General features: G+C 35.8%; 1 protein-coding gene across 1 annotated transcript; it reads right to left on the bottom strand.

Moving 5' to 3' along the window:
* Nucleotides 1-4,987: 4,987 nt before the first annotated feature.
* On the bottom strand, nucleotides 4,988-27,087 carry LOC114466577 (immunoglobulin-like and fibronectin type III domain-containing protein 1). Its single transcript, XM_028452116.1, has 26 exons — nucleotides 27,042-27,087; nucleotides 24,251-24,310; nucleotides 22,842-22,964; nucleotides 21,316-21,455; nucleotides 21,116-21,215; nucleotides 20,278-20,320; nucleotides 19,821-19,992; nucleotides 16,909-17,086; nucleotides 15,005-15,285; nucleotides 14,603-14,897; nucleotides 13,125-13,247; nucleotides 12,824-12,922; nucleotides 12,540-12,638; nucleotides 11,993-12,112; nucleotides 9,888-10,012; nucleotides 9,467-9,608; nucleotides 9,084-9,377; nucleotides 8,588-8,884; nucleotides 7,821-8,000; nucleotides 7,603-7,731; nucleotides 7,198-7,506; nucleotides 7,002-7,087; nucleotides 6,722-6,914; nucleotides 6,347-6,643; nucleotides 5,073-5,399; nucleotides 4,988-4,992 (listed from the first exon to the last, which is right to left on the bottom strand). The coding sequence occupies exons 1-26, from the start codon at nucleotides 27,085-27,087 to the stop codon at nucleotides 4,988-4,990; spliced, it is 4,263 nt and encodes a 1,420-aa protein (XP_028307917.1).
* Between the last annotated feature and the right edge of the window lie 627 nt (nucleotides 27,088-27,714).

The raw sequence follows: 27,714 nt of genomic DNA, 5'->3' as shown, positions 1-27,714 counted from the left end.
AGGATGGGAGGGGCTCAGCCGGCCTCCGTCACACTGTGGAGCGACTGTGCGCTATTTTTAACCAGAGCTGCATGTGGCAAAAACAAAACCTGGTTCAATCTCACTTTATTCTGTAAATAGAAATAATTATTTCTATATTCTATAATACTGCACAATGCCAATGAGAGAGAATGCCAGCTGTCCTTTGCATTTCAAGCTGCCCATTACTGGAATATTACCTGTATAATTTAGGGACATATAATTAATTTAAAACCCAGCTAAGAAAATGACTTTTGAATAATCAGATCTGCAGTTATCAGCCCTGATAGTCATGAGTTCTCTTGCATCTAATTTACTATTTATATTTGTGAATGAAAATGACTTATACATTTTTAGGAAGGTGAATTTTAAAGTTGGCCGTGGCCATTGAGACATAAACGTATCAATAGACTAACTCTGGTACATTTGCTGTAATGTTGATGTATGTACAGTATATTGTCCCTAAAAAGAAAAAAAAAAAAAAAAACACAGGAGCCGCCCCTAGGCTTATCTATCTTTATTCAGCTCTAATTTTTTGGCATCCAGGTTCCCTTTGAATTGAAAAGTTCTCAAACTCATGGCCTGGGGCCCATATTCAGCCTGACAAGTGTTCAGTTTGGTTCTCAGAATGATTTTGCAATTACTTAGCATTTACATGGGTAGCATATAAGACTAGTTTTTTTCAACCTTGGGGTCTGGACCCCATGTGGGGTCTCCAGGAATTGAAGTGGGGTCACCTGAAATGTCTAGTAATTGGAAAAACAACAAAAAACGTTCTGAATTATTATCCATCCATTTTCTGACCCGCAGGAACAGGAAACAGGAACAACCTGTTTTCAGGATGGCGGGGTTCTGCTGGTGCATATCTTTAGCTCTCATAGGGTGTAAGGCGGAGTACACCCTGGACAGGGTGCCAGTCCATCACAGGGCAACATACAGGCAAAGAACCACTCACATTCACTCTATGGAACAGGCAGGTGCTCCAAAAAGCAAAAAAAAAAATCATTGGCCATCCACATCATGTTCTTAAGGCGATGTTTGCCCTGATGCCCTATGGGCGGTGCTTTCTCACTCTAACAGGAAGACAAATAGATATGTATAGGGATGTAACGATTAATCGCAAGGCAGTTAAAAATCGATTAATAGGTATCACGGTTGATATCGATTTTCTGAAAATTGAATCGCAGTACTTTTTTTAATCCACAAGTGTAGGCGGCGGGCGGAGTCTGCTAATACTTTCTTTCTGGCTGCCTTCTACTCTTAAATATGTTAATAAATGATTCATTGCCCCTTTAGCACCGACAGAATATCTGTAATATTACTTGAATATCTGTAAAAGTCACGTTTTTCTATTAGCTCTGTCTGCTAGCATAGCTTCTCTTCTTCACTGTAAGATATCTGCATGCCAACCGACCACTGTGTTACCAGCGGCCTCTGTTGGTCCAAACAAATATGATGTGAATCAGTACAATCACGGATTTTTTTTTTTTTAAAGTCCAATTGTTAAGGCACAAAATACATTTTCAGTTGCACTTTTAAAAAGAAAAATAACTATTATGTAGTTTTGCATTGTTTATTATAGAACCAGAATTTAAATTAATAGGCTTCATTTTCATTTGTATTATTCCTTTATTTATTTCATTCAAGATTTATTTTTAGTTAAATTGCATTGTTTTGAATAGTTTATCAAGGAATTCTTTTGACAATGAAAAATAAAAGGAAAATAGTACAGTATTTTCTAGTTTTTTTCCCAAAAAAAAAAAATTGTCTACAGTCCATTTTTGTAAAATAAATCGTGAGAGAATTGTATCGTGAACCCAGTATTGTGAATCGAATCGTATCGGGAGTTGAGTGAATCGTTACATCCCTAGATATGTAAATTATTTTATTCCTGCCGCCATCAAGCTTTTAAATACTATAGTGAGAAGGCCAAATGAGATGTCTCATGTACTGTTTTTTAGGGTTGAATCCATTTTAATTTATTTATTGCCACTATTGCACTTCATTCCAATGTCGTAACTGCTGTAGCTACTTCATGGCTGGCTATTTATTCTCCTGCACAGTGACTGACTTACAAGATGAAATGTGGATGTGTGTGTAATGTTCTGTCCCTTGCTGCAACCCAACCCACTTCTGCAAACTGAATTGCCCTTCAGGGATAAATAAAGTTTTCTGATTCTGACTCACTGCTACGGGCCATCTAGAGACTCCAGTCAACCTAACAGTCATGTTTTTGGATTGTAGGAGGAAACCCACACAAGCACGGGGAGAATATGCAAACTCCACACAGAAAGGACCCAAGTGTACACCCCAGGGCTTGAACCCAGGACCTTCTTACTGTGGGTTATAGACGGTAAGAGTTCCTTTCATCACTGCCACTAAAGTTAGGCCACTCAAATTAAACAATATATTTATAGAAAGGTTTCACATGGCTGTTTTAGCTCCACCCCTTTCATTTCCTTCACTGAGGGTGTGCATGGGACTGGCTGAGTGGCTGTTTGCCTACACCTCGACTAATTGGAGCTTCTACCTACAGCCAGAGACTATTTAAGACCAGTCACACCATTGGGAAGGAAGGCCCTCCTCAGCTGCGCTTCCAACACTTTCAGGGACTTGTTTTATGTTATTTGTGTTTGTTTGTTAGTTTTTGGACTCCTTGGTTAATGATGTGAGTTTGGAGTTTATTTATGTACAATTCTGTTCCTGTTTTCTGTTAACCAAGCGTTAGGTTTAGTTTCCTACGTTGTGGTTTAAATTCTTCCTCCAGCCGTCTTATTTTATTTGATAATATATTGTTGACATGTTTTGTATGGAATAGATCTTGGTTCGTTTTTGCTTTATCATCGTAAGCGCCCATCTCTGGCCTCATGAAAAATGAACCTTAATGGACATTCATCCGACTTTGTGTTTGGGGGACATTAGTACGACTTGGGCAGCAATCTGTGATAAGTTTTGCTATTTGTCGTAAAATGAGATGAGATGAACGTGTTTAGGTAGTTTTGAGGTTTGATATTAAGGTTGTTACAGCAACAGTATGAAAGGGTTAGGTTTATGGCTTAGTATTAAATGAGCCTATTTTGGAGTAATCTTAGTGGCTGTGAGGAAAGGAACTCTTTCTGCATAGAACTAAGCAAAACTTCCTAAGTTAGTCTTTATTTATGCTTAAACTCGAGGGTCACTAACCTTTTTTTAAAACTGTGACCTTAATGTACTGAATAATCCAAAGGATTACAGCAACATAATAATTTATACTTCATTAATCACCATAATGAAATGTGACACTGCATTTTTGCCTTTATCCACCAGAGGAAGCATTGGGCTGTTATTTTGAGCCCAATGGTGGATTCAAACCACTGAAATCCACTTCCACTCATTAGTCCCAACATATTTTTCTGAGAGAATAAAATGTAATGGTTTGACTTTTATTAGAAGTAAAGATGATGAAGGAAGACCTCAAAGGTAAAAAAAATAATAATTACATTTCAACATGCACAATTTATTAAATTTCAAACCACAACTTTCATAGGAAATCATCAAGGGCCTCTAACAACTTTTAACTAATCATAAAATGTGTAACATGTCATTTACCAATTATGTTTTATTTTACAAAAATCCAAACACCAAATCTGCTTATAAATAAATATAAAAGTTTGAGTGACTTTTAATATTTAAAGATGACTCTGACTACATCTGTATTTATCTTGGTGAGCTTGAAGCCTAGCAAGTAAATTTCCAACTAATTATTTTTATCTCAGCCCCTCGATATACACAGAATCAATAAAATTACAATAATTGTGAGGGTCACAAATTTAATTCCTATCTTTTAAAAGGAATCTCAATTTTATAAACATGGTGTGGCTGAATTACCTAAAAAGTTCCCAAATAATTTGTAGAGGCATAAGTGAAAACAGGTTATTTTGACTAAAATAACCCAATATTTTTGAACAAATGTGTAAAGATATCATGAATGTTTGCTCATTAAAATAAATAAATAAATAAATAAAACATAGAAGCATTAAATTAGTCTGTCAGCAAAAGAAAATAAATTATTTTCTGCTTACTAATATTGCGTTCTTCTTCACTGGTGGGGGTAGACTACATTTAAAGGAGCATATCAGGATTTGTGAAAAAATAAACATTCATTTTAAGTCTTTTAACTCTAATGGTTGATGAAGTTTTTTTTTTCTTAAATAAATGACGTATTTACGTGTGTTTTAGTAGTAAGCACCAGTTTTATTAATAAACAACTGTTAGCGTCGACGTCAAATCAGCTCACGCGTAACAAGCGGAAGTGAAACAAATGGGGCGCAGTGCACGCAAAAGACCCAGTGGATCTATTTACATAATCCATGTATCAAAGATGAGAATAATCCATGTTATTGTGCAGAAAAAGGAATGTTTCAACAATGTATTCCTTTATAATTATCCTCTGCTCTGTTCTCCCACTGTTACAGTTAAAGCTGCATTCTTCAGGGCTACAGCAGCTGCAGCAGGAAATGAAGAACGCTGCGTGCAAACGACACTGTGACCGAACCCCAGTTCCAAATATCTGTCATAACCCGACCCGTTCGGTGCCGTCAGGGCTCGGTCGGGTGTCCATCCTCTATCCACAGTATCATCTGTGCTCTGGTGATAAACAAACATTTGATGCGTGCTCCTGCGGCGGCTTGGCTGATGACTGCAGTTACCCTAACCACCGTGGTGTCACTATGGAGTCTGATTTCTAGATCCTGCCCTATGCTCCAGGTTTGAGCATCATTTGCACGCATTTTTATTCAACAGAATATTAGACACATCCCAAGATGAGTTTACAACCGTTTTATTTCTGAAATGTTTTTCTGTTAAGTCATGTTGTTTGAATAAAGGTTAGAGCACAATTATTACTTCAACTCCTCCATTATTAGATACATACAGTATATCTCACAGGTGCATAACCACAAAATAAATAACACAACACTGCGTGTCCTCCTCACTCTGTAAGGGGAAAGAAAAACATCTGATTATAACATTCTGCTTACATGTTGTTCCCACTTTAAAATGTGTTCCCGTCTCACCTGTGACAGTGAGGATGGTGGAGCTCTCTGCTCGTCCCAGGCTGTTCTCTGCAGTAACGCTGTACTCTCCTGTGTCTTTAGGACCCACGCGGAGGATCAACATGGAGCACACTCCACAGGTGTTGGAGATGTAATAGTTAGTATTGGTGTTGATGCTGATGTGATTTCGATACCATGTGATGCGAGGTGTGGGGTTCCCTTTCACTGCACAGCTCAGTGAGCATTCATAACCTTTGGGCAAAGCGTGAAGCTTCAATGGAACAATGAAGGTTGGAGGACACTGCATGTCACAGTCCTTGATGGTCGGTACGTTCACCATAAACTTTTCTAGATGAAAGGAGAAACAATATCATATAGTGTGCTCATTTAAAAAAAAAAAAAAAACAATTATATCATCCTGCCACCAGAGGAAACTACAATGCCCCACGTCTATTTCTGTGTAGATCGTTAAACTTTGTGGAGCTGTTTGAAACTGCATACTTTTACTAAGTCTGATGTAAAAGTTAGTATGTAGTGCGCACATTAGATAGTATGCAAAGAATGAGCACACTAGAAATACCCGAATGTACACTATATTGAGGCATTTTTTTTTAAGTGTGCACACTATTCATACTCATCCACCCCATGATGCATTGCGAGCTGAATTTTAAATTGTCCTGGGACTGGCTTCAAGCAAAAAGTAAAACATTCCCTTTTCAAAACAAAAGCATCTCTTCTTGTCTTCCATTAGTTTTTCACGCTTTTATAAATAGGGCTCTTGTTTTGAAGCTAACGGGAAGTTTTGTCAGTAGCACAATGCCGCGTCTCTGAAAATCTCTGAAATGTCAGCATAACATATTGAGTGTTATGGCTCAAATGAACACATGTTGATATTCTACTTGGTCACTTTTTGGCTTAAAATGCTTTCAGAACTTTCAAAAGTGGCAAATCAACTGAGATATTTAGCCTCAGTGTGTTTCAGGTTTTTGTCGTTGTAGATTTGAAATGCATCTTGGGAAACTTAGAAGTATACTTCAGTGGAAATGGTCATCATCAGTCCTCATCCTAACCATACTTATAGTATATACTGTCCACTATATAATACATATCCTGAGTTTGTAGTGTATAGTACGACGTGGCATTTTGAGCAGAGCCATAATGTTCCACTCTGTTACACTAATGTCCCTTTACTTCAACAAATAGCGATTGTTTGTTCTGTAGTTCGTCTTTGTCAGCAATTATGATCAAATCATGACTTTAAAAAAATATTACACTGTTTGAAACCATCAACACACCTTTCTTTTTTTCCACTCCCCAGGTAGGAGACTCAGATGGTGCAGACATACCCATGTCATTTCTTGCATAGACTCTAAAATGATATTCTCGTCCATGCATGATGTTACACACTGTGAACTTATTATTGAAGAGCCTGTCAGCCACTATGGCCCATGTGCCCATTGTGGAGTCCAATTTGGACACAATGTAGTAAAGTCGGTCATCTCGTTTCTCATCGGGAGAAGGTTGCCAGATAACCGTCACGGTGCCAGGTACGTTTTCTTCTAGTTCTACTGGTCCAGGTGGCTTTGGATCATCTGTAATCAAACAGGGAGTTTTAAAACTTATTATGAACTATATAAAGTATTACAACTCGTGTCTGTGTTGGCTTTTACCTGTAACCCTGACCTCTGTACTGAATGTCTCCTGTCCTACAAGATTTTTCACCACAACGGAGTAGATGCCAGAATCAGAGCGCTCAGAAGAAGGGATCAACAGCTGAGTTGATTCATCAGAGTTACTTATCGTAACCCGTTTAGCCACTGGTACATTATCTTTGAGCCACAATATTTGTGGTCTTGGGGAGGCCTAATAAAAAAAAAGACATACAACATGATATGGATATTCCATTTTAAGAATACAAGGAAATCCGACACAGTGAAATATGACACTTACTTCAAAATTAACTGTGATCTGGACCGTGTTTCCAGCCCTTACAACCATGAAACTCTTCATCTTTTTGCTTGTGAATTTAGGCCTCACTAAACACGATATGCACATGTATTAAATCAGCCAATACAAAGAAAACAACTTTTAAATGGTGTTTTAAAAAAGATGAAGATGACTAAAAACACCAAAAGTATAGACGTACCAGGGGAAGGCATTGCAAGGACATATTTTGGCAGCTCTTCTGGTGCACTCTCTCCTCCATCATTGGTTGCAATCACTCTCACCCAGTATAGTTCCATAGATTTAAGGCCTTTCACACTGAAGGAAGTCATGATGAGGGGGGTGATATTACAGCGGGACCATTCGAGACAGTCCCCCCGCCGAATCTCAACAAAATATCCCTTTGCCTCGTCCTGTATGCCAGGTTTGTCTTCAGGTTTGGTCCAGGTCAGGACCATGTGTGTGTAAGAGGTTTCTGTCACTTTCAAGCCGGTAACTTTACCAGGCGGCTCTAGAGGGGTTATATGGGACCAAAGATTTAAAGATTTAGTTGAACCAGCCAGTTCTCTGTTGTTTAGTCAAAAACAGAAGTAGCTGCAAAACTTACTCTTTGGATCTCGTGCAAAAACAAACTCTGAGGGATTGCTAAATTCACCCTGTCCAGAAAGATTGATGGCAGTGACCCTGAATTCATACTCCATTCCTGCCACAACATCTTTCACTGCATACTTTTTCTCTTAAAAAGATACAGGAAAAGGAACAAACTGAACGTTGTTCTCTTTGACACGATCGGCTTCAAATACGTTAAAAACCAAGAGGTAATACCTTTAATCAGCTCATCCAAGCCATTTACAACATTCCAGAGATTACTGCCTTTCTTTCGTTTCTCTAATTTGTAGCCCAGGATTCGAGACCGTCCCGTGTTGCTTGGCGCAGTCCATGAGATGTTTATGCAGTCATCAAAAGCACTGACCACTTTTGGAGGAGCTGGTGGGCCAGGAAAGGCTAAAGAGGGCAGGAACAAAAATGGCTTTTTGTTATTATAATATTTTATTTAGGTTAGGGTTCAGTGGGGTGATTACTTTTTCTCGATGGGACCCTCCGAACAGTTCTGGACTGTTCAGTTTGGTGTAGGGAATCAAAGGTAAGACACGGGCCAGTGTTAAAACCCATTGTCATAAATCGGTTTGTAACTAATTCCCACGAGCTCTAAACAAATTCGTGCCACGCAGCATGTAAAAAAAAAAATTGCATTCTACAGCATGAAAAAAGTTCGTGTTAAGCAACACCAAAAAAAGTTGTTCCCTGGAGCACAAAAAAAATAATAGGAAATCAAGCTTTTGTGCACAAAAAGTGACATTTCTGTGACTCAGTCAGACTTTGGGGGGAGTATTCACTGTATAATTTTAAGTATAAGGTTTTTGATCAAACTTGAAAAGAAATAATTAACCTTCAAGCAGCCAGTAGTTTCCATCTGTGCATTATTTTGCATTTGCAAGACAAGCTCCTTGCACAAAGAACGCAGGACCATCACTTCTAACATTTGCCTTCTACAATTCTAAATGTAATGGTGGGGTTATTTTTCTTCTCACCTAATGTCCCAGCTTGCATTTTATCCGTCTCCATTGGATCACTGGTGCCTTCTGTTGTCACAGCACGGAGCCTGTAGCAGTATTTCCGACCATGTTCCACATCGATGTCTCTGTAGATTGGCACACCTGGTATTACTCCTAATTTCTTCCAGGTGTTTCTTCCCACTTGCTGACGCTCCATTATGTAGTTAATCACTGGGCATCCGCCATCATCCTTTGGAGGCCTCCACTTAAATTCAATGCATGTCGCTGAGCTTTCAGTGACCTCTGCAGGACCAAGGGGGGATGATGGTTTATCTGAAACATCAAAAAACAGTTTGGGAAAATTGTCGGAATGCTTGAACTTGTGGGCATGAATGCAGCTTTTCATGTTTTTATGCTTTACAGTTCAGTCGATCAGTGATCTCAGATTTCCGGTTGGCTTGAAAACAGAATATCTTCACAGGAAAGAAACTGTTGCCATGCATGTTGATATCATGGTGGTTCTTCAACTCACCTAGCACTATAAGAGTCGAGACAGCCTCAGTGAACCCATGTTCATTTTTCAGTTTAATTTTTATCTCGCCCATGTCCTTCCTCTGACATCTGCTCAGCAGCAAGCGGCTATGATTGGCAGACAGTTCTATCTTTACGTTAGCGTCATCTTGCAGCTCCTCTCCTTCTCTGTACCATTGAATCTTCATGGGTTTGTAGCCAACAAAGCACACTTTAAAGACGGCGTGGTTCCCTGTTTTAATTGTCAAAGGTTTACTGAGGGCATCAAGGTCTTCAAGGTTAATCCTAGGTGGATCTAAATAAAGGAAAATGGTTACTTACTACAACGTTGGAACAACAAAACTGGGTTAATTTATTGAAGTTGTGGTTTTCTAAGATTCAAACCTTTGACGTTGAGTCTCGCCTCAGTTTTCCGACCATCTGCCTCAAAGCGGTATTTTCCAGAGTGCTCATCTAAGCACTTATTTATGACTAATTTATGAGTTGGACCATCTTGAGTGATCGAAAAATTGTCATCTGGGGAAATCTGACAGACACAAATAAACTACATCAAAGTCTATTGAACCTTTGTCATTCAAATACCGTAGGCTCATCCAACACAATGTTTGTGCAATGGTTAAGAATAGATCTCTTTGACTTGTAAAGTGATAATAATGCATTTGCCAAGAATCATATTCTTTAGTGAGTTTTGTGTGAGTTACAGGAAGTGTGCAGATCTATGGTCGAACACTTCTGAGCTACTTTACGGGGAACGCCAAAGGTGTTTGCTCAGTAAAAAGCCTTTAGAATAATTGGTTACACTGACCTTTTTGCCATCTCTGAACCAAACTCCATCACAGTCGTCACTACTGAGCTTACATATTAACTCAGCAGACTCATTGATGATTGCATTGACATCAGATAAACCAGAGATGAAATGAACCCCCGGATCTGCAGACCGACGGAAACAAGAATGAACAGCTTGAAAGACACAAGTGGGAGTAAAACCGTACATAAATCTGCATGTCATGTCACACAACTTATATATACAGTAAATATTGTTTAAAGCTCTGCTTCAAAACAAACTCCAAATGTAGGTGAAGGTTGGGTCTGATTAGCTACCTACTTATCTGCAATCAACTGATATGTGAATAGCAATACAGCTCAGGATACCAAAAACGTGTTATTGTCATATTATATATTTTTTTATAAACTTTACATGGTTCCCAGTAATTACTTCCATTAGGTCTTAATATTGTTGTACTAAAGACCACACTATCCACTGTTCGAGACCAGAATGTACGTCAAGACTGAATCAAGACCAAGACCGTCCATCCATTTTTTGACTCGCTTGCTCCTTTTTCCAGGATCGTGGGGGTTTGCTGGGGCCTTTCTCCAGCTCTGAATGGGCATTAGGCAGGGGTACACCTTGGACAGGACGCCAGTCCATCGCAGGGCAGCAAAGACACATAGACAATCACTCATACAGCCAATTTAGAGACTTCAAGCCACCTAACAGTCATGATTTTTGGATTGTGGGAGGAAACAGGAGTACCTGGAGGAAACCCACACAGCACAATGAGAACATGCAAACTCCACATAGACAGGACCCAAGTGTTGAATCCAAGACCCTCTTGCTGTGAGGCGGACATGGTAACCACTACTGTGCTGACCATAACCATAAAAATCCACTTTAAAAACCGTGCCAAGTTTGAACAGTTACAGATAATTCTCTTTTTAATTTAAGTTTCCTTTGAAATACTTTTAACAGGAAAAAACAAGATGCGACGGGGACTCCTCCTGCTGGAATGTCTGCCATTGCACTTTTCTCAGGACATGAACATGCATCGATTTTAGTCTGTTAAAGGATCTCTGATAGGCTGAAAAGTAATGACACACTTCTGGATTTTTGACACTCAAAATACAAAGCCAAGAGAAGAAGCAAAGGTCCAGAATCCTCTCAGAACACTTTGAATTACAATGTGCTCAAAGATTATTATGAATTTTTGACCAAATGAAACCAACAAAAACTTACATACTGCAGCTTTAAGCTTTTTTAATTGAGAAGTTGACAATTAGTTGCTTTGCAAAATCTCTCTCCCTAAAACAGGAGAGTCTCTATAATTACTCACCAATGACCGTGTCTTCTATCAGTGCGCGTTTCCTCTTTCGTCTCTTACTTCTGGGTAACTTGGTAATAACTCCATCAGTCTGGTCACATGCACTGCTTTCATCAGGGCACAAACTGTCACCTTTATCAGATCAACACATTCCCCTGTGAGCTGTAATATCCCATTTATGCCTTTTATGCTTCACTATTATAGTTATTTCTCAGATGGTGTAATATGTACACATACACAACATAAATACATCAATTTCATTTCAAAATGTAATCAAAATAACAGATCAACTTTGTTGTATATTTACTTTTTCTACAATTGAATAAGTGAAAATATAAAGTACTTTTTTTTTTTTTAATTACAAATGAATTATCTAATAAAGCACAAGTTCTTGCAGTTAACGATCAGCCACTAAAAAACTATAAATATCACAATGAACAAAAATAACCTGCAATCTTTTGTCTTTTGCTTGATTTTGTGTGACCGTGGTGTTTAAAAAGATCAGAAGTTTCTTCCTCATCACTGCAACGTTCTTCGTCATCACTCGCTGGCTCCTTAATTTCTGTAATATGACAAAAAATAATCAAAGAGAAACATTTAACTGTACTAACTTTTAAGCTCAATCAATAGCATTACCAAAAGCATAATTATTTACAGCTTGATATGTAATTAGAGAATATTTTCTGGTCGGTTCTGGTCAGACTGCCCTAAGCAGGCCAGATACCAATGAAAATAAATATTTACAGTACGAGTTCATGATGCAAAGTCAAAGACAAACGCAGACAGCACAGCATCAGTTAGAATACTTTACCATTGTCCTTCTTTATCTTTTTGCTTGACTTTGAGCGACTTCGGTGTTTAATATGATCAGAAGTATCTTCTTCTTCATCACTGTAACTGTCTTCATCATCGCTCACGAGCTCGTCAATTTCTGTAATACGACAAAAAATAATCATGAAGAAACATTGAACCTTATTAATTTTTTAAGCATTACAAAAAACATTATTTACTGCTGCTTATTCACTGAAAATAAATATTTAACCATTCATGATGCAAAGAATGTCTTACCATTGTCCTTCTTTATTTTTTTGCTTGACTTTGAGTGACTTTGGTGTTTAATATGATCAGAAGTATCTTCTTCTTCTTCTTCTTCTTCTTCATTGTAACTTTCTTCATCATCACTCACGAGCTCGTCAATTTCTGTAATACGACAAAAAATATCCAGAGAAACATTTAACTGGTCTAACTTTTTTAAAGCTCAATCATTAGCATTACAAAAAAAAACAACATGTTGATTAACTGCTGTTTATTCACTAGAAATAAATATTTAAGCGTTCATGATGCAAAGAATATCTTACCATTGTCTTTGCTTGACTTTGAGCGACTTTTGTGACCTGCTGAGTCGCCTTCTTTATCGCTGTCACTGTCTTCATCATCACTGGCTAACTCATCTATGTCTGCAGTGCATAACGATCAACAACAACTTTATCCTTGGGGATATTTGACTTTTCAAATTGCATTTCTTTAGAAAAGCTAGGATTCTAAAACCAAAATGAAATTTCACAATAAAGTCATATTTTTAAAAAATCAAACACTAAGATTATTATGAAGAAGAGCATCAGTTATGGTGTCTTAGCATTACCAGCAGTCATTGGCTTTTTGTTGGACTTTGAGTGACTTTTTGAGTCCTTTTCCTCATCGCTGTACATTTCTTCAACTTCATTTGTCAGCTCAATTTCTCCTGTAGAACATCAAACAATCAATGCACATTAAAGTGCTAAAATGTGGCAGAGTTTACATTTTTAGGACTACTAAATGAAGCCAATATGAAATAAAACAGGTATTACATGTATAAAGTATAATAATTGCAGTGAACTAGTCTTTACGTCAAACAAATCTCAACACGGTCTTACCAGCATTATCTTTCCAATGGACTTTCTTACTTTTCTTTCTCCTTTTTCCAGAGTTGTTGGACTTTGTGGAACTTTCTTTTCTATGGACTCCGTCCCTCTCATTTTGACTGTCAGCAGACATTTGGTCCTCGTCATAATATTCTACACCAGATTCTGGGCACACGACACATGGACAAGCACATGTGAAGAAAAACAAAGCAAAAACAACAGTGGAGGGCAAAGTGAGAACAGATGGAATAATAGGACTCTGTTAACACAGTGATGATTAATTAAGTCAACATTTCCTGCCAATTTTTTTTATTTTTTTTTTTTCTATTTTGTCTCGAGAAAACATTTCCTCTCAGCTGTTTTGATGGTTTCTTTAATTTCAAGGTTTTTTTTCGAGGCAGCAATGCAATGTTGTTTGCTTTGTTGAATTTTCCCAGCCTGCAGCGGCCGTTATAACCGTGGATGCTCTTTAAATATGCAACCGGGCTGGGATATCACAGGGACTGTGTAAACACTGAGATCAAAGGAGTGTTCTGAGCTACACTTAATCCACACAGTGAATGGAAAAAGCTCTCCTGTAGCTAACCAACCGTGAGCTTGTCATCACAGGAGCCAATTCTTGCAGAAGACAAAAACAAAGTCTGGTAAACTCACGTTGCCCAAACAGGCAGTAAAAAACAAAACTTTTAGCTTAAGGACAATATAATACAATAATCCCGCAAAGTTGCATCATGAAGACGGTTTTTGTTGCTGGCAAAAATACATACCGGTACTTTTTTTCTTTCATCCCTGTCTGAATATGTCTTCAAAGGTTACAAATATGAAGTGCAATATTTTAGCGACATCTATGCATGTTTTGTTCTTGCAAAAAACAAAAAAGTTGTGATATCTTTATTATTTTGCTTAATTGTCACCATCACCAGTCCTACCTCAGCTTTGAAGTGTAATCTAGACTTTATTAGGAGGAAGATTATTTAAAAGGGAAGTGCAGTGTTACACCTGAGTAAGGGGGAAATACAAGGGAAAAGTTGTTGGGCCAACAGTAAGCCTGGGCAATATATTTAGAGTCACGATCTGATCCGATATCGGATATCGGTCCGATATCAGCCTGAAAACAACTATCGGATATCGGATTCAAATGTTTTGTTTTTTTCGCTGATTCATTTTTGATTTATTTTATTCAATTGTAGAATACTGTAGATATTATGTTGAAGGTTAAAATGTATGTAACCAATTGGTTAATAATAAATGGGTCAGTTTTTCTCATACCTACTCTGGTTCTCTGAGTGACATCACTGGATCAAGCCTTGTCTAACATCCCACACTACAAAATAAGTAATTATATTTTTTTAATAAAAAGAAAAAAAAAGTAATAAAAGTATGTATGATACATGCTGATATTGGACCAATATCGGTATCGGCCGATACGCAAGGCTGAAATATTGTTATTACATCGAAAATGAAAGAAGGGACATCCCTACTTTATACATTTATAAACTGACTAATAAGCACTAACGTACCTTGAGATTTCTTGTGTTTTTTCTTGTTGCGGTCTCTGCAATGGTCTGCCTCCCTATTTATTTTTGAGGTCATTCGACCAATCCTGTTCACTTTGGTTATTTCACAGTCACCCACATTTGTGGTGAAAGTACATTCTTCTTCAGCTTGTCCAACCACACGTTTGGCTTTGACGGAAGCTAAAATCCTCCCCAGCTCCTCTCGGTTTTTCATTTGCTGCTCTCTGGCCACTTTCTCCAGGTCGATACTGGCTCTAGTTGCCACCGTTGTCTTACGGGGCAACTTTTTAGAACCGAGCTCACGATTACGCTCAGCTTGGAGGTTACAAAGAACATCACAGGACATGTTGGTCACGTTCATGTTAATAATGGGGCTCAGCCTGCACATGCTGACTCAGTGATTGCTCTGTTACCTTCCACAAGAAGCCAAGCACTGCAGGACGCAGAGCCGGCCACAGCTGAATAGATGCCAACATCCAGCTGTGTGCAGCCTTTGATCAGCAGCCTGTGAATCAGTTTGTGGTCGGACACAGTTACATTGTACTTTTCAGCGTCTTCCAGCGCTTTGCCTTTGCATGTCCATGTGATTTTGGGCAGAGGATGCGTGAGCACACACTCAAAGAGAGCATCGTCTCCTTCTGTGGCTGAGATCTCCTGGACTTTGATGACAAAGTCCACGTTGGACTCTGGGAAAGAATGGGCAAGAAGGTCATTAGAAAAAGGTTACATTTACTAAACATTAAATAACAGGTTCAGAGGTGAAAATCATGGATTATAAGTACTCACGTGACTATAATTGAGTTGCTGTTATGGTTAGTTTTTTTGAGTATATTTCTAAATCAGTATTTTTTACTTGTACTTAAGTACGTCTTAAAAGAAGTAAAGTAATTTGTTACATTTGTACACCCAACCATTACTGAGTAAATCATTATTTGTTTGTTTTCAAATGATCCAAGGACTTATTGAAACTGCAAATAAATAAAATTACCAGACAACATTCAAATGCATCACATGATCATAGCTGATCAACCAGATTAAACGTTTATACATGAGATGTTTACTGTATGCGAGGGACCGTGGGAACATTTATAACCAAAAATAAATGTGGGGGCTGTGAAAGTAACTAGTTACCTTTACTTTGAGTATTATTTAATATAGCTATATTTTTTTACTTGTACTTGAGTGTTTCGTGTATGACTTACACTTGATTACAATTTCAATCAAGTAACTATGGGGTGCCAAGTGTAAAAATTTAGTATAAAAGTTTTAGCTAACACATTTTCATTATTTATCTCACTTTTCTCAGATTTAGCACATTTTTCTACATTTAACACAACATTTAACCACATATATAGAGGTAAAAAAAAAAAGCAATAAATCTAAATATTTAAATCTAAATCTTAGATTTAAACATTTAGATTTAAATTTAATATTTAGATTTACTTTTAGACATTTAGATTTAGGTTTTACATTTATATATAAGATTTAACATTTAGACTTAGACTTAATATTTAGATATAACATATACCATTTAGATTTAGATTTGATACTTTTTTTTTTTTTTTTTTTACCTATGTGGTTAAACCTATGTGGTTAAATGTTGTGTTAAATGTAGGAAAATATGCTAAATATGAGAAAAGTGAGATAAATAATGAAAATGTGTTAGCTAAAACTTTTATACTATTTTTTTACACTTGGTACCCCATAAGTAACAGTACTTCTACTTTAGTAGGATATATCAGTACTCTATATTTCTGCACAGGTTACATTAAAAAAAAAAAAAAAAAAAAAAACCTCTAAATAAGTGAAAACACTTTATCACATATTGGCAGTTATTTTTTTTCCTCTTAATTTTAGTATTAGTTTACTTCAATTAAAATAATTGACAGCAAAGTATGATTCAGAAATTGATTTTATTAAATAAAAATGTTTTTACTGTTTAACTAAACTAACACCCCTACTTAAAATTAGCAACTGACAGGATGAAAGCTGATGATATGTTATTTGTGGGGGAAACACACATTTGAAGTTTTGATAATTGCAGACAGTTTATACAACTACATTATGTCATATATGTAATTATAATTAATAACTTGAAAACATCATGCTTGGTGTAATTGTGTTAGTGTCGTCCCTAAATATGGTTTTAAATCAAAATTTAAAAAGTAAGGGTTACATTTAATTAAAAATAAATAAATAAATAAATAAATAAATAAATAAATAAATAAATAAATAAATAAATAAAAATCAGATAGACACTTAAATCTATAATTCATAGCTAATGTTTTTCATCTTCTTTTTGAACCCACCGATAAAGTCACAGATCTTTTTGACCTTTTCAACGTCTGCTGGATCCAGCCTCTGCTGATCTCTGCTCAGGAAGCCGAGATCCTGTAACATGCCTGTGTCGTCCTGCTTTAGGTCCTTATTTCCTCCAAAAAGATCACATTTCATCGCTGATACTTCATCATAGGGGATTTCACTGTTCTGTCGGATTCATGAGAAATAGAGACAAATATGACTAGTGTTGGTTTTCACAGTATTTCACTGAAATATAAACTCCTCTTGTGCTGCATGATGGTTGTAAATACATAATTGTTGAAAGTTGTCAGGATTTATAACAAAAAAGTTGAATATAAATACATATTTATATACAATACAAATTAAAATTGAAATTGTTTCCTGTATCTCTTTAGTTTCACTTGAAATTCGGTCAACATATTTATGGGGCGCCGATTGTAAAGTTGTGCATGCTTAAAAAAAACAGCAACCTTTCACAACATTTAGCAACAAATCACGTTTAAAAAACGCGATTTATTTATTTATATTTTTACTTGTGACAAGATTTAGCGCTCGTTCGCATCAGCTTTTTATTTTGGTACTTTGGTAAATTTGCATAATAGCTAAATATTTAGTTTCACTCGTGACATTTATGTTTAACATTTAACCTTTAAATTTTACATTTACATTTAACATTTAGAAGTAATCTTTAGATTTAGATTTAACAAGTATATTTAAATGTGACATTTAGATTTAATATTTAACATTAAGAATTAACATTTAGATTTAATATTTAAAAGTATTTGTAACATTGATATTTATATTTAACATTTAGATTTGCGTTTAACATTCATATTTGAATGTATCATTTAGATTCAACATTTACCATATATTTAAATTCAGAATTTTAGATTTAATTTAGATTTAACCCTTGACTTTATTTTCGTACAAGAAAATTAAATATCACAAATTTCACAAATATTGCTGTAAATCTGGTTAAAAGTGACATAAAAATAATTCAACTGCGTTTTTTAAACATGGTTTGTTGCTAAATGTTGCGAAAAATTGCTGTTTAATTTAGCATGGGTAAATTTACAATCGGCGCAACATAAATATTTGCCAAGACGAGGAGGAGGATCTAAAATGTTTTAATTCATGAAAGTAAATGATCCAAAACAACTCTTAACACCTTGCATGACAGTTCTGTCTCTACTGTTGTGAGTTTGTAGCTGAACTGTAGGTACAGTCATTTACATTATTAGTAAATGTTGAAATAAATCTCAGAAATGTATCAGAACTCCACTTCCCAGAGTGCACCTGTAGGAGGAAACAGGCTGCTTGTCACCTGATCAGTCATCATCACTGAGTGAAAACACCTGAGAAGGTCTGTGAGAAACTAACAAACCTCAGAGGAAAGAAACTCCAAGTTCATCCATGGATTCATTCCAAAGACTCCAATGGTTGGTGAAATGTTTATTTCAGTATTTATGTCTTTTAAACTCTGCCTAATATGGACGTTTTGTTTAAGTTTAACTAAATGGCTGATTAGAAATTACACATTGCGGCACTGATTTGTGTTGATTCAGTTTGCACTAAGGCAACATTTCAATTCGAATTTGAAACATTAAGTATAATATAGTGATTCCCAAACTTTTCACAGTCTCGTACCCCTTCAGACATTTAACCTGAAGCCATGTACCCCTCAATTTCTGCACACTTAAAAAGAGTAATGTTTTGTCCTATACAATTTTAGCCCTACAGTGAAATTTGTCCCTGAATTTTACCTATTTTGTTGAGGAACAATATATAATAAAAATAATTATTTGTAGAATTATCACTTTATATTTGATTATATTAGCCTACTGGCTTTTTCAGTGGTAAACAAATCTCTTTTTTTGGGAAAATATTTATATCACATTTGCACTTTTTCTTTGTCTGAGGCTATATAATGGGGTTTTGTATGTGTAATTTGTGGAAATGCGTGGTGGCTCCTGACTGCTGGTTGATTTATATTTATATTCTAGTTTCTAATGTTGTTGCTCTGTTTTTTTAATGGCTGTGGCTTTTAATTTGTTAAACGTAGCAATAGACTGGCACTCTATGCATATGCAGTGCCCCTCATTGGCCAGTTTTGGTCAGGTGATAGGGTGCACCACGTGACTTAAAGTTCCGTCAGTTTTATTTTGGCTCATCTTTATTTTTAGATACCCCACTCACCCTTTTATTTTAGCCTTAACCTTAAACCTAACCCTAACTCTATCCCTAACCCAGTAAATACCCTAAAATATTTCTTTTTTTTCATATATGTATTTTTAAAGGTGGATTTTGCCGTGTTAAATATATTAAAATAAAAATAAAAAAAAACATTTGTCAAATGTGGGATTCAAACCCACGTTAGCAGAAGGAAGAATCCTTGAGTGCGGCGCCTTAGACCACAGGCACATTACGCTTATGTAGAAAAGGTCTGGAAACGTAGCCATAGTCCTGGGGGCTATGGCAACGTTTAACGTATTTTTTGACACTTTACTTTTTACTTTCTATTCACATACCCCCTACGGCAATTTGAGTACCCCTGGGGGTACCCGTACCCGACTTTGGGAACCTAGGGTATAATATAAAATACAATATGATAATCTAAAGTAAAAAAATGTTACAATTCTGTTAGTTGTTAAAACTTTACTGAAAATGTGGAACATTTATGTAATATTTGTCATTTAAAAAGACTGTTAAAATGTTTAAGTTGTCGACTTTATTTCAGTTTATAATGGTTTACAACCTAATGATTGAAAAGACAAACCAACTGACAAAGCCACAAAAAATAAAAAAATAAGTGATTTCAGTCGGGGAAAGTTGTCCTTGCCTCCTTTGGAGGTTGAACAAGAGGTGAACTTTGATATATCTATATATATATGTGTGTGTAGGGAGCAGGACATTTTCTTACCATAGACCTATCGATCCCTTTTAATTTCTTCTTGTCATCAAGTTTTTTTAAAATCAGTTCAACATCTGCAACACCAAACTCGGAGCAGATGCGCATGTAGTCGTTCCTGTCAGCGTTCAGCATCGCCTCCCAGAAGATGTCACCACCCTCAGCATCTGCTATTTCTGCAGCGCTGAACATGTCAGACATAAAGTATGTTGTATAAGGAAACACTGGTGCAAAAATAACACGTTTAACACCATAAATCAGGTGTTCTCACTGACAATAGTAAACGTTACTTATTTTATTAACTCAATTTATTTTGCAAATTTTAGTAAAAACCCTTTCACTTCTATTAAACAACTGAATACTTTGCAATATATGGGCAGCATTAAAAAAAAAAATAAATAAAAAATAGAGAGAGGATGTTTACTTTGAATAGGTGTAATTTGTGTGCATTTAAAACTTGAACTCTTACCTTTTCTGAAGCAGTTTCCTGAAGTCTGCAGGATCTATCGAACCTGAGGCAAATTTATTGGTATGGCACATTTTATACAGAAGGCAATTCAATTTGTTTAACATGATTTAAAATGTGCAACAGAAAACAATAATCAGTTATATGCAGTCGAGAAAAGAAGTGCTTTTTACTTGGATTTAAAAATTTTCACATTGGATTCAGTTTGTTCCACTTATTTGCAGCATAACAACAAAAAACAGCTTCACTGTTTGCTGTGAACTCTGGGCTCTACTATCTGACCTGCACCCATAGATTTGCTGGTTCATACCTGACTAACATCTATAAAGAATATATATACGTGTGTGTGTATATGTATGTTATCAAATGCCATTTTTAGGGCTATAAAGCAACCATATACACTTCCTTTAATTGTAAATACAATATACAGTAGGGATTCTCAACTGGTCTCAGCCTGGGTTCCACATTTTGCCACGGTCATTAAATCGCAACCCACATTGTTTTTTTCTTTTTTTGTTTTTTTAAGAATTCAACCAACAAAATTGAGTTTCTCAAAAAAAAAAAACAATCTTTTCAAAAACATTAATTTATACATCTATATATTTTCCTGCGCGACATACATTCAAAAGAAAAGTTTCTTTCAAAGTAAAAGACAACTCCAACATGAGAAACACTAAGTATATATTTATTTTTGACCAACTGTCCGTGACCCACCCAGTATAGTTCTGCGACCCACCTTTGGGTCCCGACTCACCAGTTGAGAATCGCTGCTATATAGTATTTATGTAAGGTAATACACTGATGTGGTTTCCAATAGCACACAGTGTGTCCCCCAGCTTACCTTGAGTCACATTTAATGATGCAGAACAGAAGGCTTTACCGTAGTCATTTGCAATGCAACATTTGTATATGTCTACATCAGCAGCGCTCACATTGTGAATCTGGAAATAAATGTACAGAGATGTTACACTGTGTTAATGTGACAAACTAAAGAGTTTCACTGGCTCTGTATTTATTGATATAAGCACTTTGGTCCCTTACCTCTAAGAGATGATCCCCACTCGATTCCTCATATTTGCTCTGAAATCTTTCGTCTTTAGAAATACATCTTGTGTTTCTTTTCCATGTCACTTCTGGTTTTGGGTTTCCCAGCACCACAGCTTTAAAAACAGCCAAGTCTCCTAATGGAGAGTATAGGACCTTTATTTCTTATAAATGAATAAGGAAATGGGCTAAACAGGGCAAAACCACATTATACGTTATTAGATTACAGTGGGACAGAGCAGAAAAGCCCACTCGCAAAAAGGCGTGAACTAGCTCACAAATTAAGCCTTTTTTTCCCTTACTATAGGTGGACCCAACATGTTAATGAGTGAACTAGTAGAAGTCAGATATCTGCCAGTAAAGCCTTTTGCAGCAGCACTAATGAACTAGTAATGGTAAGTGTATACTAACGTACTAGTGTAGGGAAAATAAGCACTAGTGACAAAGTGTGCATTGACTGAGGCTTCCTGTTGACTGCTAAGTAAACAAAACTTAGGATTTAGTTCTTATCTCCTCTGCTTCATTTTCACTATAGTTTGCTGTAAACGACACACTTGCATGTTTAGTTCTATTTGTGACTCAGATTCTCAGTTTGAAGTGATTTCTGTTCAATATTTATTTCTTTTAGCAATTGATATTTTTTTTTTTCATAGAACCAATTTACTGTATTTATACTTACACTAGTACATTAATACTAATAAGGGTTGTCAAGGTAAATGCATGTTGTTATATGATTATATGGTAACACTTTACAATACGTTTCCCTTGATTAACATTAGTTAAAGCATGATTAAACATTAACTAACAGTTTAATAATGTTATAATAATCATTGTAATGTATAAACTAACATACCAGTTAATGCTATCATAAGCAGTTAATTAATGTTTGGTTTTTCCCTTAATTAACGTTAGTTAAGGCATTATCAAACATTAGTTAAGTTTAATAATGTTATAATAATCATTATAATGTATTAACTAACATATCAGTTAATGCTATAATAAGCTGTTAATGCCTTAATTAATGTTAGTTAAGGCATTATCAAAAATTAATCATTTAATAATGTTCATAACATAGCAGTTAATGTATTAATACGCAGTTTGATAATAAAAATGTTTAATAATGCCTTGAATAATGTTAATTAAGGGACCCTTATTGTAAAGTGTTATTGTTTATTTTGTACCGATGATACATTAGGGATGGGGTGAGTCGGGGCCTCAAACTGGCCAGAGTTGAAAAGGGTAAACTAACTCTGTAACCTCTGATTTTGAGGTCATAACAATTTACTCAATGATGTTCCCACCACTTGCTTTATTTCAGGGCCGCTGGACATAACAATGTAATAGTAAAAGAAAATATTAAGTTTATAGAAAACCAAAACTCTCAGTTTCATGTTAGACTTCCTAATATTCAACCTTGCTGAAATTCAGTCTTTGGTTACCTTTATTCTGCTCAGTCAGCATTCAAAAAGTCATTGCTTCATCATTATTTTCTGTTATGAGTATATTTAGCACGTGGGACTCACCTTCATTCACTGTCACTGCTGTGGGTTTACACAGGAAGTCTGGGGAGCTTTTTCCTTCTGGCACGTTTACAAGATACTGCGTTATCATCACCCCAGAAATCTTGGATCTTCTTCGTATAGAAGCTAAATAAACAAATGATAATCGTATGCAAAATAAATCTTATTAAGCATATATTGCTTTTGGCTGGGTAGATGTTACTTTTTGCCACCAGCAGATGTCAGAGATGTCAAGCACATGCAGTGATGATGCTTGCCTGGAACATTACTGTAAAAGCAACTTCATTTCATTATATATCTTTTTTTTCCTAGACTTTACATTTGCTTTTTTAATGTTTAAAGAGTGATAGCTTAAACCTTATATCATTTGTCCAATTTGAAAAAAAAGGTTTTTTTACTAACTGGCAAAACCATTATAGTCCAAATAAACTAACTCATGCATGCAAATCTGAGTTCTTATAATTTTTCAGTGATGCATTTTATTAGTTGGATTAATTGTAGTGGCATGTTCACAAAGTTAAATAAATAAACCAGTTTATTTATGCACATTTCAAACTACAGTTGAAATCCCTCCAGTGATCCTCTTACTATAAGTCTAATGAATGATAGAGGATCACATATAGGAGTCCATAGGGAGCAGTGTTAATCCAGGGATTAATTACTAATAAGTCAGGGTTTGTATTGGAACGTTGCTCCTCCTTTAATTGTAGTCAAAGGTTAGGTTGATGCTACAAGTTTATATCAAAAATCAAGGCAGATATAAAGAAGCAAAGGTGTTGCTTAACATTCGAGCAATAATTTAGCACATGTGCCAAACTTAAGGCCCGGGGTCAACAAATCGGCCCTTTAGACCATCCAATCCGGCCCGCAGGAGCAAGTTAAAAAGACATTAACAAATAATTCTCAAATCCTGTATCTAAATACACAAATTCAATGAAACGCCACAATAATTGGAGGATCACATTTTTCCCATGCTTTTTTTTCTCCACATGACTGCAGTCATTTTAAATCTGAAATTGTTTGAAAAACTACATTTTCCTGAAATTATTTCACATAATGTCTCTGAAATTAAATCAAAATTGTGCACAAATGAAAATGAATATTAAAAGACAAAATCCTGCAGGGACTGTTATCTGTCACTTATTGCCTGGATAGTGTCGTTGCCAATTAAATACTTCATATATCATTTATATGTCGTGTAAAGTAAACTGTAAAGTAAACTTGGGGACATTAATGTTGAAATTGCTCGTTCTGCGGCCCACTTAGGATCAAAGTTGTATTTGGTCTAAAATTGGTTTGACACCCCTGCTTTAGGATATTGAGTTTTCATGAAATGTCATGGGTTGGGTATGGAATGGGGGGTGAGGGGTGGAGAGCTGCCATTTGGAATTAGAATTGCTCATTCATTTCACCTGACTTGTTTCCGGACACCTCATTAAAATGTTGAATATAGCGATGAACAATGGAGAAGCCTGTGAACAGAGTCAGAATCAGATCACATACATCATGGTAAACATAGGTGTAAAGAGAACTGATATAGCCTACCACTCAAGTAGAAGTACTCTTACTTTATTGAAATTGTACACAAGTACAAGTAAGTCATACATAAAATACTCAAGTATGTTCCATGATTTCCTTGCATACAGAAAACATCTCATGCATAAACTAAAAAAGATAGTTAGAAAGAAGTTTACATTGCATTATGATACTGTCGCCTTTCCTAAGTTTAATGCACACATTCTTCTTCTGGCAGAACTGAGAAAATAACCGGCATTCAATGGTGTTTTGGCGCGGTGCATTACTTTTAATCTGGTTGGTTGGCTATGATGTGATGCATTTTGATTGTTGTCTCGTCTTTTAATTTTTTGTAGTTTCACAATGTCCATTGATCATTTAAAAACAAAAATCATAAATTACTCATTAACGGTTGGATGTAGAAATGTAACAAATTACTAAATATTTTAATGTATTTAGAATAACTACATTTCTGCTTTCTCCTGACCTGCCACTAGGAGTGAAGTTTAAAAAACACTTTGCTCATGGGCGGGGCTCCTGGAGCAGTTAAGACACGCCCAGTATATGCTAATCTACAATTAACAATCTATACATCTCTATTCACTCCTCTCTCAATCCAACCTACTCACCACAGATTTTAGAGCCCACCGGTAGTTTTTATAAAAGGGGCGGAGCTAACAGTGCTTGTTTGTGATCCAAGATAGTCAAATTATCTTGTTCTCGGCCAATAGCAAAAATGAATTGTAATAGCCGGGTTTTAACCCATAGAGGGCAGTCACTCTGACATTTTCCAAAAAAAAATATTCCAAATTGAAACTCTTTGACTAAAATGTTGAGAGTTGGACCAGGATCCAGTACAAGAAAAATTACTGACCTAGAAACCATAAAAGCAACTCAATTACAGTAACACGAGTACTTGTAATCCAGTACTTTTACCTCTGATGTCAAAGGTATGAACAATTAAAAGTTGTTCTTTAATAGTGAAAACAGGAAATAAATCTGTACGTGGGTGAGAAGAAAAAGAGAGAGAAATAAAAATAGATGTTGGAGAGGCTTAGGTGAAGCCCTGGTGGATCATGATGTAGAAAAGGAGGAAAGCTGCTGGAAGCCTGAATAAACTGCAGCAGTGAGGAGGTCACGGTACAGGGCAGCAGGCAGGCCAACTTAATCCCAGGATGTTTTTCTCTCATCCTGAGTTTATGACCAAATACCTTTGGTCGACTGGCTGAGCAAACGCCTGCAGGGCAGCCTAGGAAAATCTATACAGGAAAACTGGATACTTGATAATAAAAATCAGGCCTATGTGTTGTTTGGAGTTTTTTGGACTTGAAAATTGAAATGTTGAACAAAAACACAACCTGATGATTTTATTTGTTTTTCTATTTCAGACTTATTTCTCAATTGTTGGGTGATATCATATGTGGAGTTTGTAGAGGGGGGTGGGGGATGTTTCCCAAATTAATTAAAAAAAACCTATTCTTTATATAATGTACATAATATACAAATATTTTAAGTTCTATAAAACTCAGTGACTGTACAAAATATGTGAATTAATTTGTTCTTTTAAAAATACGTGAAGTAATTCTTTGGCGCTCGAGTCATGTGACTATCATTATCTTTTCAACCATTTTGAAGTATTATTGATATTTTTTTATAAAATAGTTTTCTGCTGCTTCAATTCTAACATATTACTGTTAGTTTTGTTTGTTTATTTGTTTGTTTCAGTCAAACAAACATTCAAACACAAATCACAATTTAAATATATATATATAACAAGACTGAAACAGGCAGAAGCCAAAAGCTTATATGCCCAACATACTGTAAGTTAAATACAAAACATATAAGAGAAATGCAAGCATTCAACAATTACATTTGATCAGCCTTTTTTCAAATGATGCAAAATATATAAATACATATATACAACATTTAACTAATGCCAAATAAAACACAAACATAAATCTACTGCTTCACATAACCCTCTAAAATACAGTTTCATATCACAGATGTTAGTCTTGTGTGTATTATAAGTTTCAGCGAAATGGTCCCAAACTTTAGGTTGGTTCTTCTGTTTTGCAGTTCTTCTTCACAATGTAAATGGAATTTACAACATTAAACGATGCGTTGTAACATTATCATTTATGTTACAAATCACTTTTTGCATTATTGTGTTCCACACATTGTGGTAAGCGCGAATCTCGAAACTGTCTATATATTTAATTCTATTTTTTCTTTTGGCAAGAGTCTTTAAATCCGCCTATAGGTGATATATTTTTACTTTAATTGTTCTTTGACCAAATATATTACTGTTTTATTCAGAATACATTGCAGTGTCTTCTTTCTAATTGCTGATGATCACTGCATAGTGCTACAAAACAATGTTCTGTCTTTAATCGGGGATGGGGTTCCAGGGTATTTTTGGCCTCTGTAAAGCTTTATAATTGACCTCTGCTTTCTGCTTGTTTTGTTGGTATGAATGTTCAACTATTAAAGATAAAAATATTTTAAACACGGCGTCTTGGCTCCAGCCTGCAGGGATTAGCTGGTCTGACTATTTTGACTCCTGACTCCTGTAAAATGGAAGTTCTTCATGTGAGTAAACCCTATGTAAACCATTCAGGGCGCGTATATGAGAAATGCGTCAAACATGTGCTTCCTTTGTTTCAATATGATGGAAGGAAATATCTTTACTTTGTTTGGTGGCCAGTTTGCCCACTGTCTTCTCTTTTTTCCACATTCTTGCAGGAGTTGGTGATCAAATCTACAAACACAAAACATTAATGAACAACAGCCACTGATAAGACTTACAGGTGCGTTCTTGTTTTGTGGTAATTTAGTAACACATGTAAAATAAATGCATGGGTTTGGGACAAAGGTATCCTTGTTAACACATGTACACCATACAAATAAATGAAAATACTCAAAAAGTAAAGACATGTTTACACCAGCATAACTGTAATTAGACCTTCTGTTAATCTCTAGTGTGAGATAATGTTTATGTTCTCACTTAGACATGAAGCCTTTGAGCCAAGTTGTATATACAGCAGAGTGATGACCCGTTTCCTGTACTGTCTGGATTGTTTTATATTTTTACTCAGGGTAATTTCTTAAAGCTGCTGTTGCTGGTAACTAATAACATTTAAAACTGTACCTATATTTCATCCAAATGTTGTTCTCATCCTTTACTGTTTTCATTGTGTGCCCAAAAACACTGTTAGTGACATTTCTGGTGTTTTCACCAGATAAAGTTTATGCCAAAACAATAGCAGATGTTGATATTGGAGCTTCTGATGAAACACCCGAATATGGCAGAAATTTAATGTCATATTACGGGAAAAAAATGGGGTCAGAGACTGTCATTCTT

This window comes from Gouania willdenowi, chromosome 7 (assembly GCF_900634775.1).
Source record: "Gouania willdenowi chromosome 7, fGouWil2.1, whole genome shotgun sequence".
Classification (NCBI taxonomy): Eukaryota; Metazoa; Chordata; class Actinopteri; order Blenniiformes; family Gobiesocidae; genus Gouania; species Gouania willdenowi.
Note: the sequence above shows the minus strand (reverse complement) of the source record. Positions and strands in the feature narration are given on the sequence as shown.

Bases quoted from the DNA above. Each gene is read 5' to 3' on its own strand.
- LOC114466577 (XM_028452116.1), bottom strand. From the start codon at position 27,087: ATGTGGAAAAAAGAGAAGACAGTGGGCAAACTGGCCACCAAACAAA. The intron at 12,639-12,823 runs GTAATGCTAAGA...TATGCACTGCAG, and splicing joins CAAAAAGCCAATGACTGCTG to ACATAGATGAGTTAGCCAGT. The intron at 7,088-7,197 runs GTACGTCTATAC...TATCGTGTTTAG, and splicing joins CCTTGCAATGCCTTCCCCTG to TGAGGCCTAAATTCACAAGC.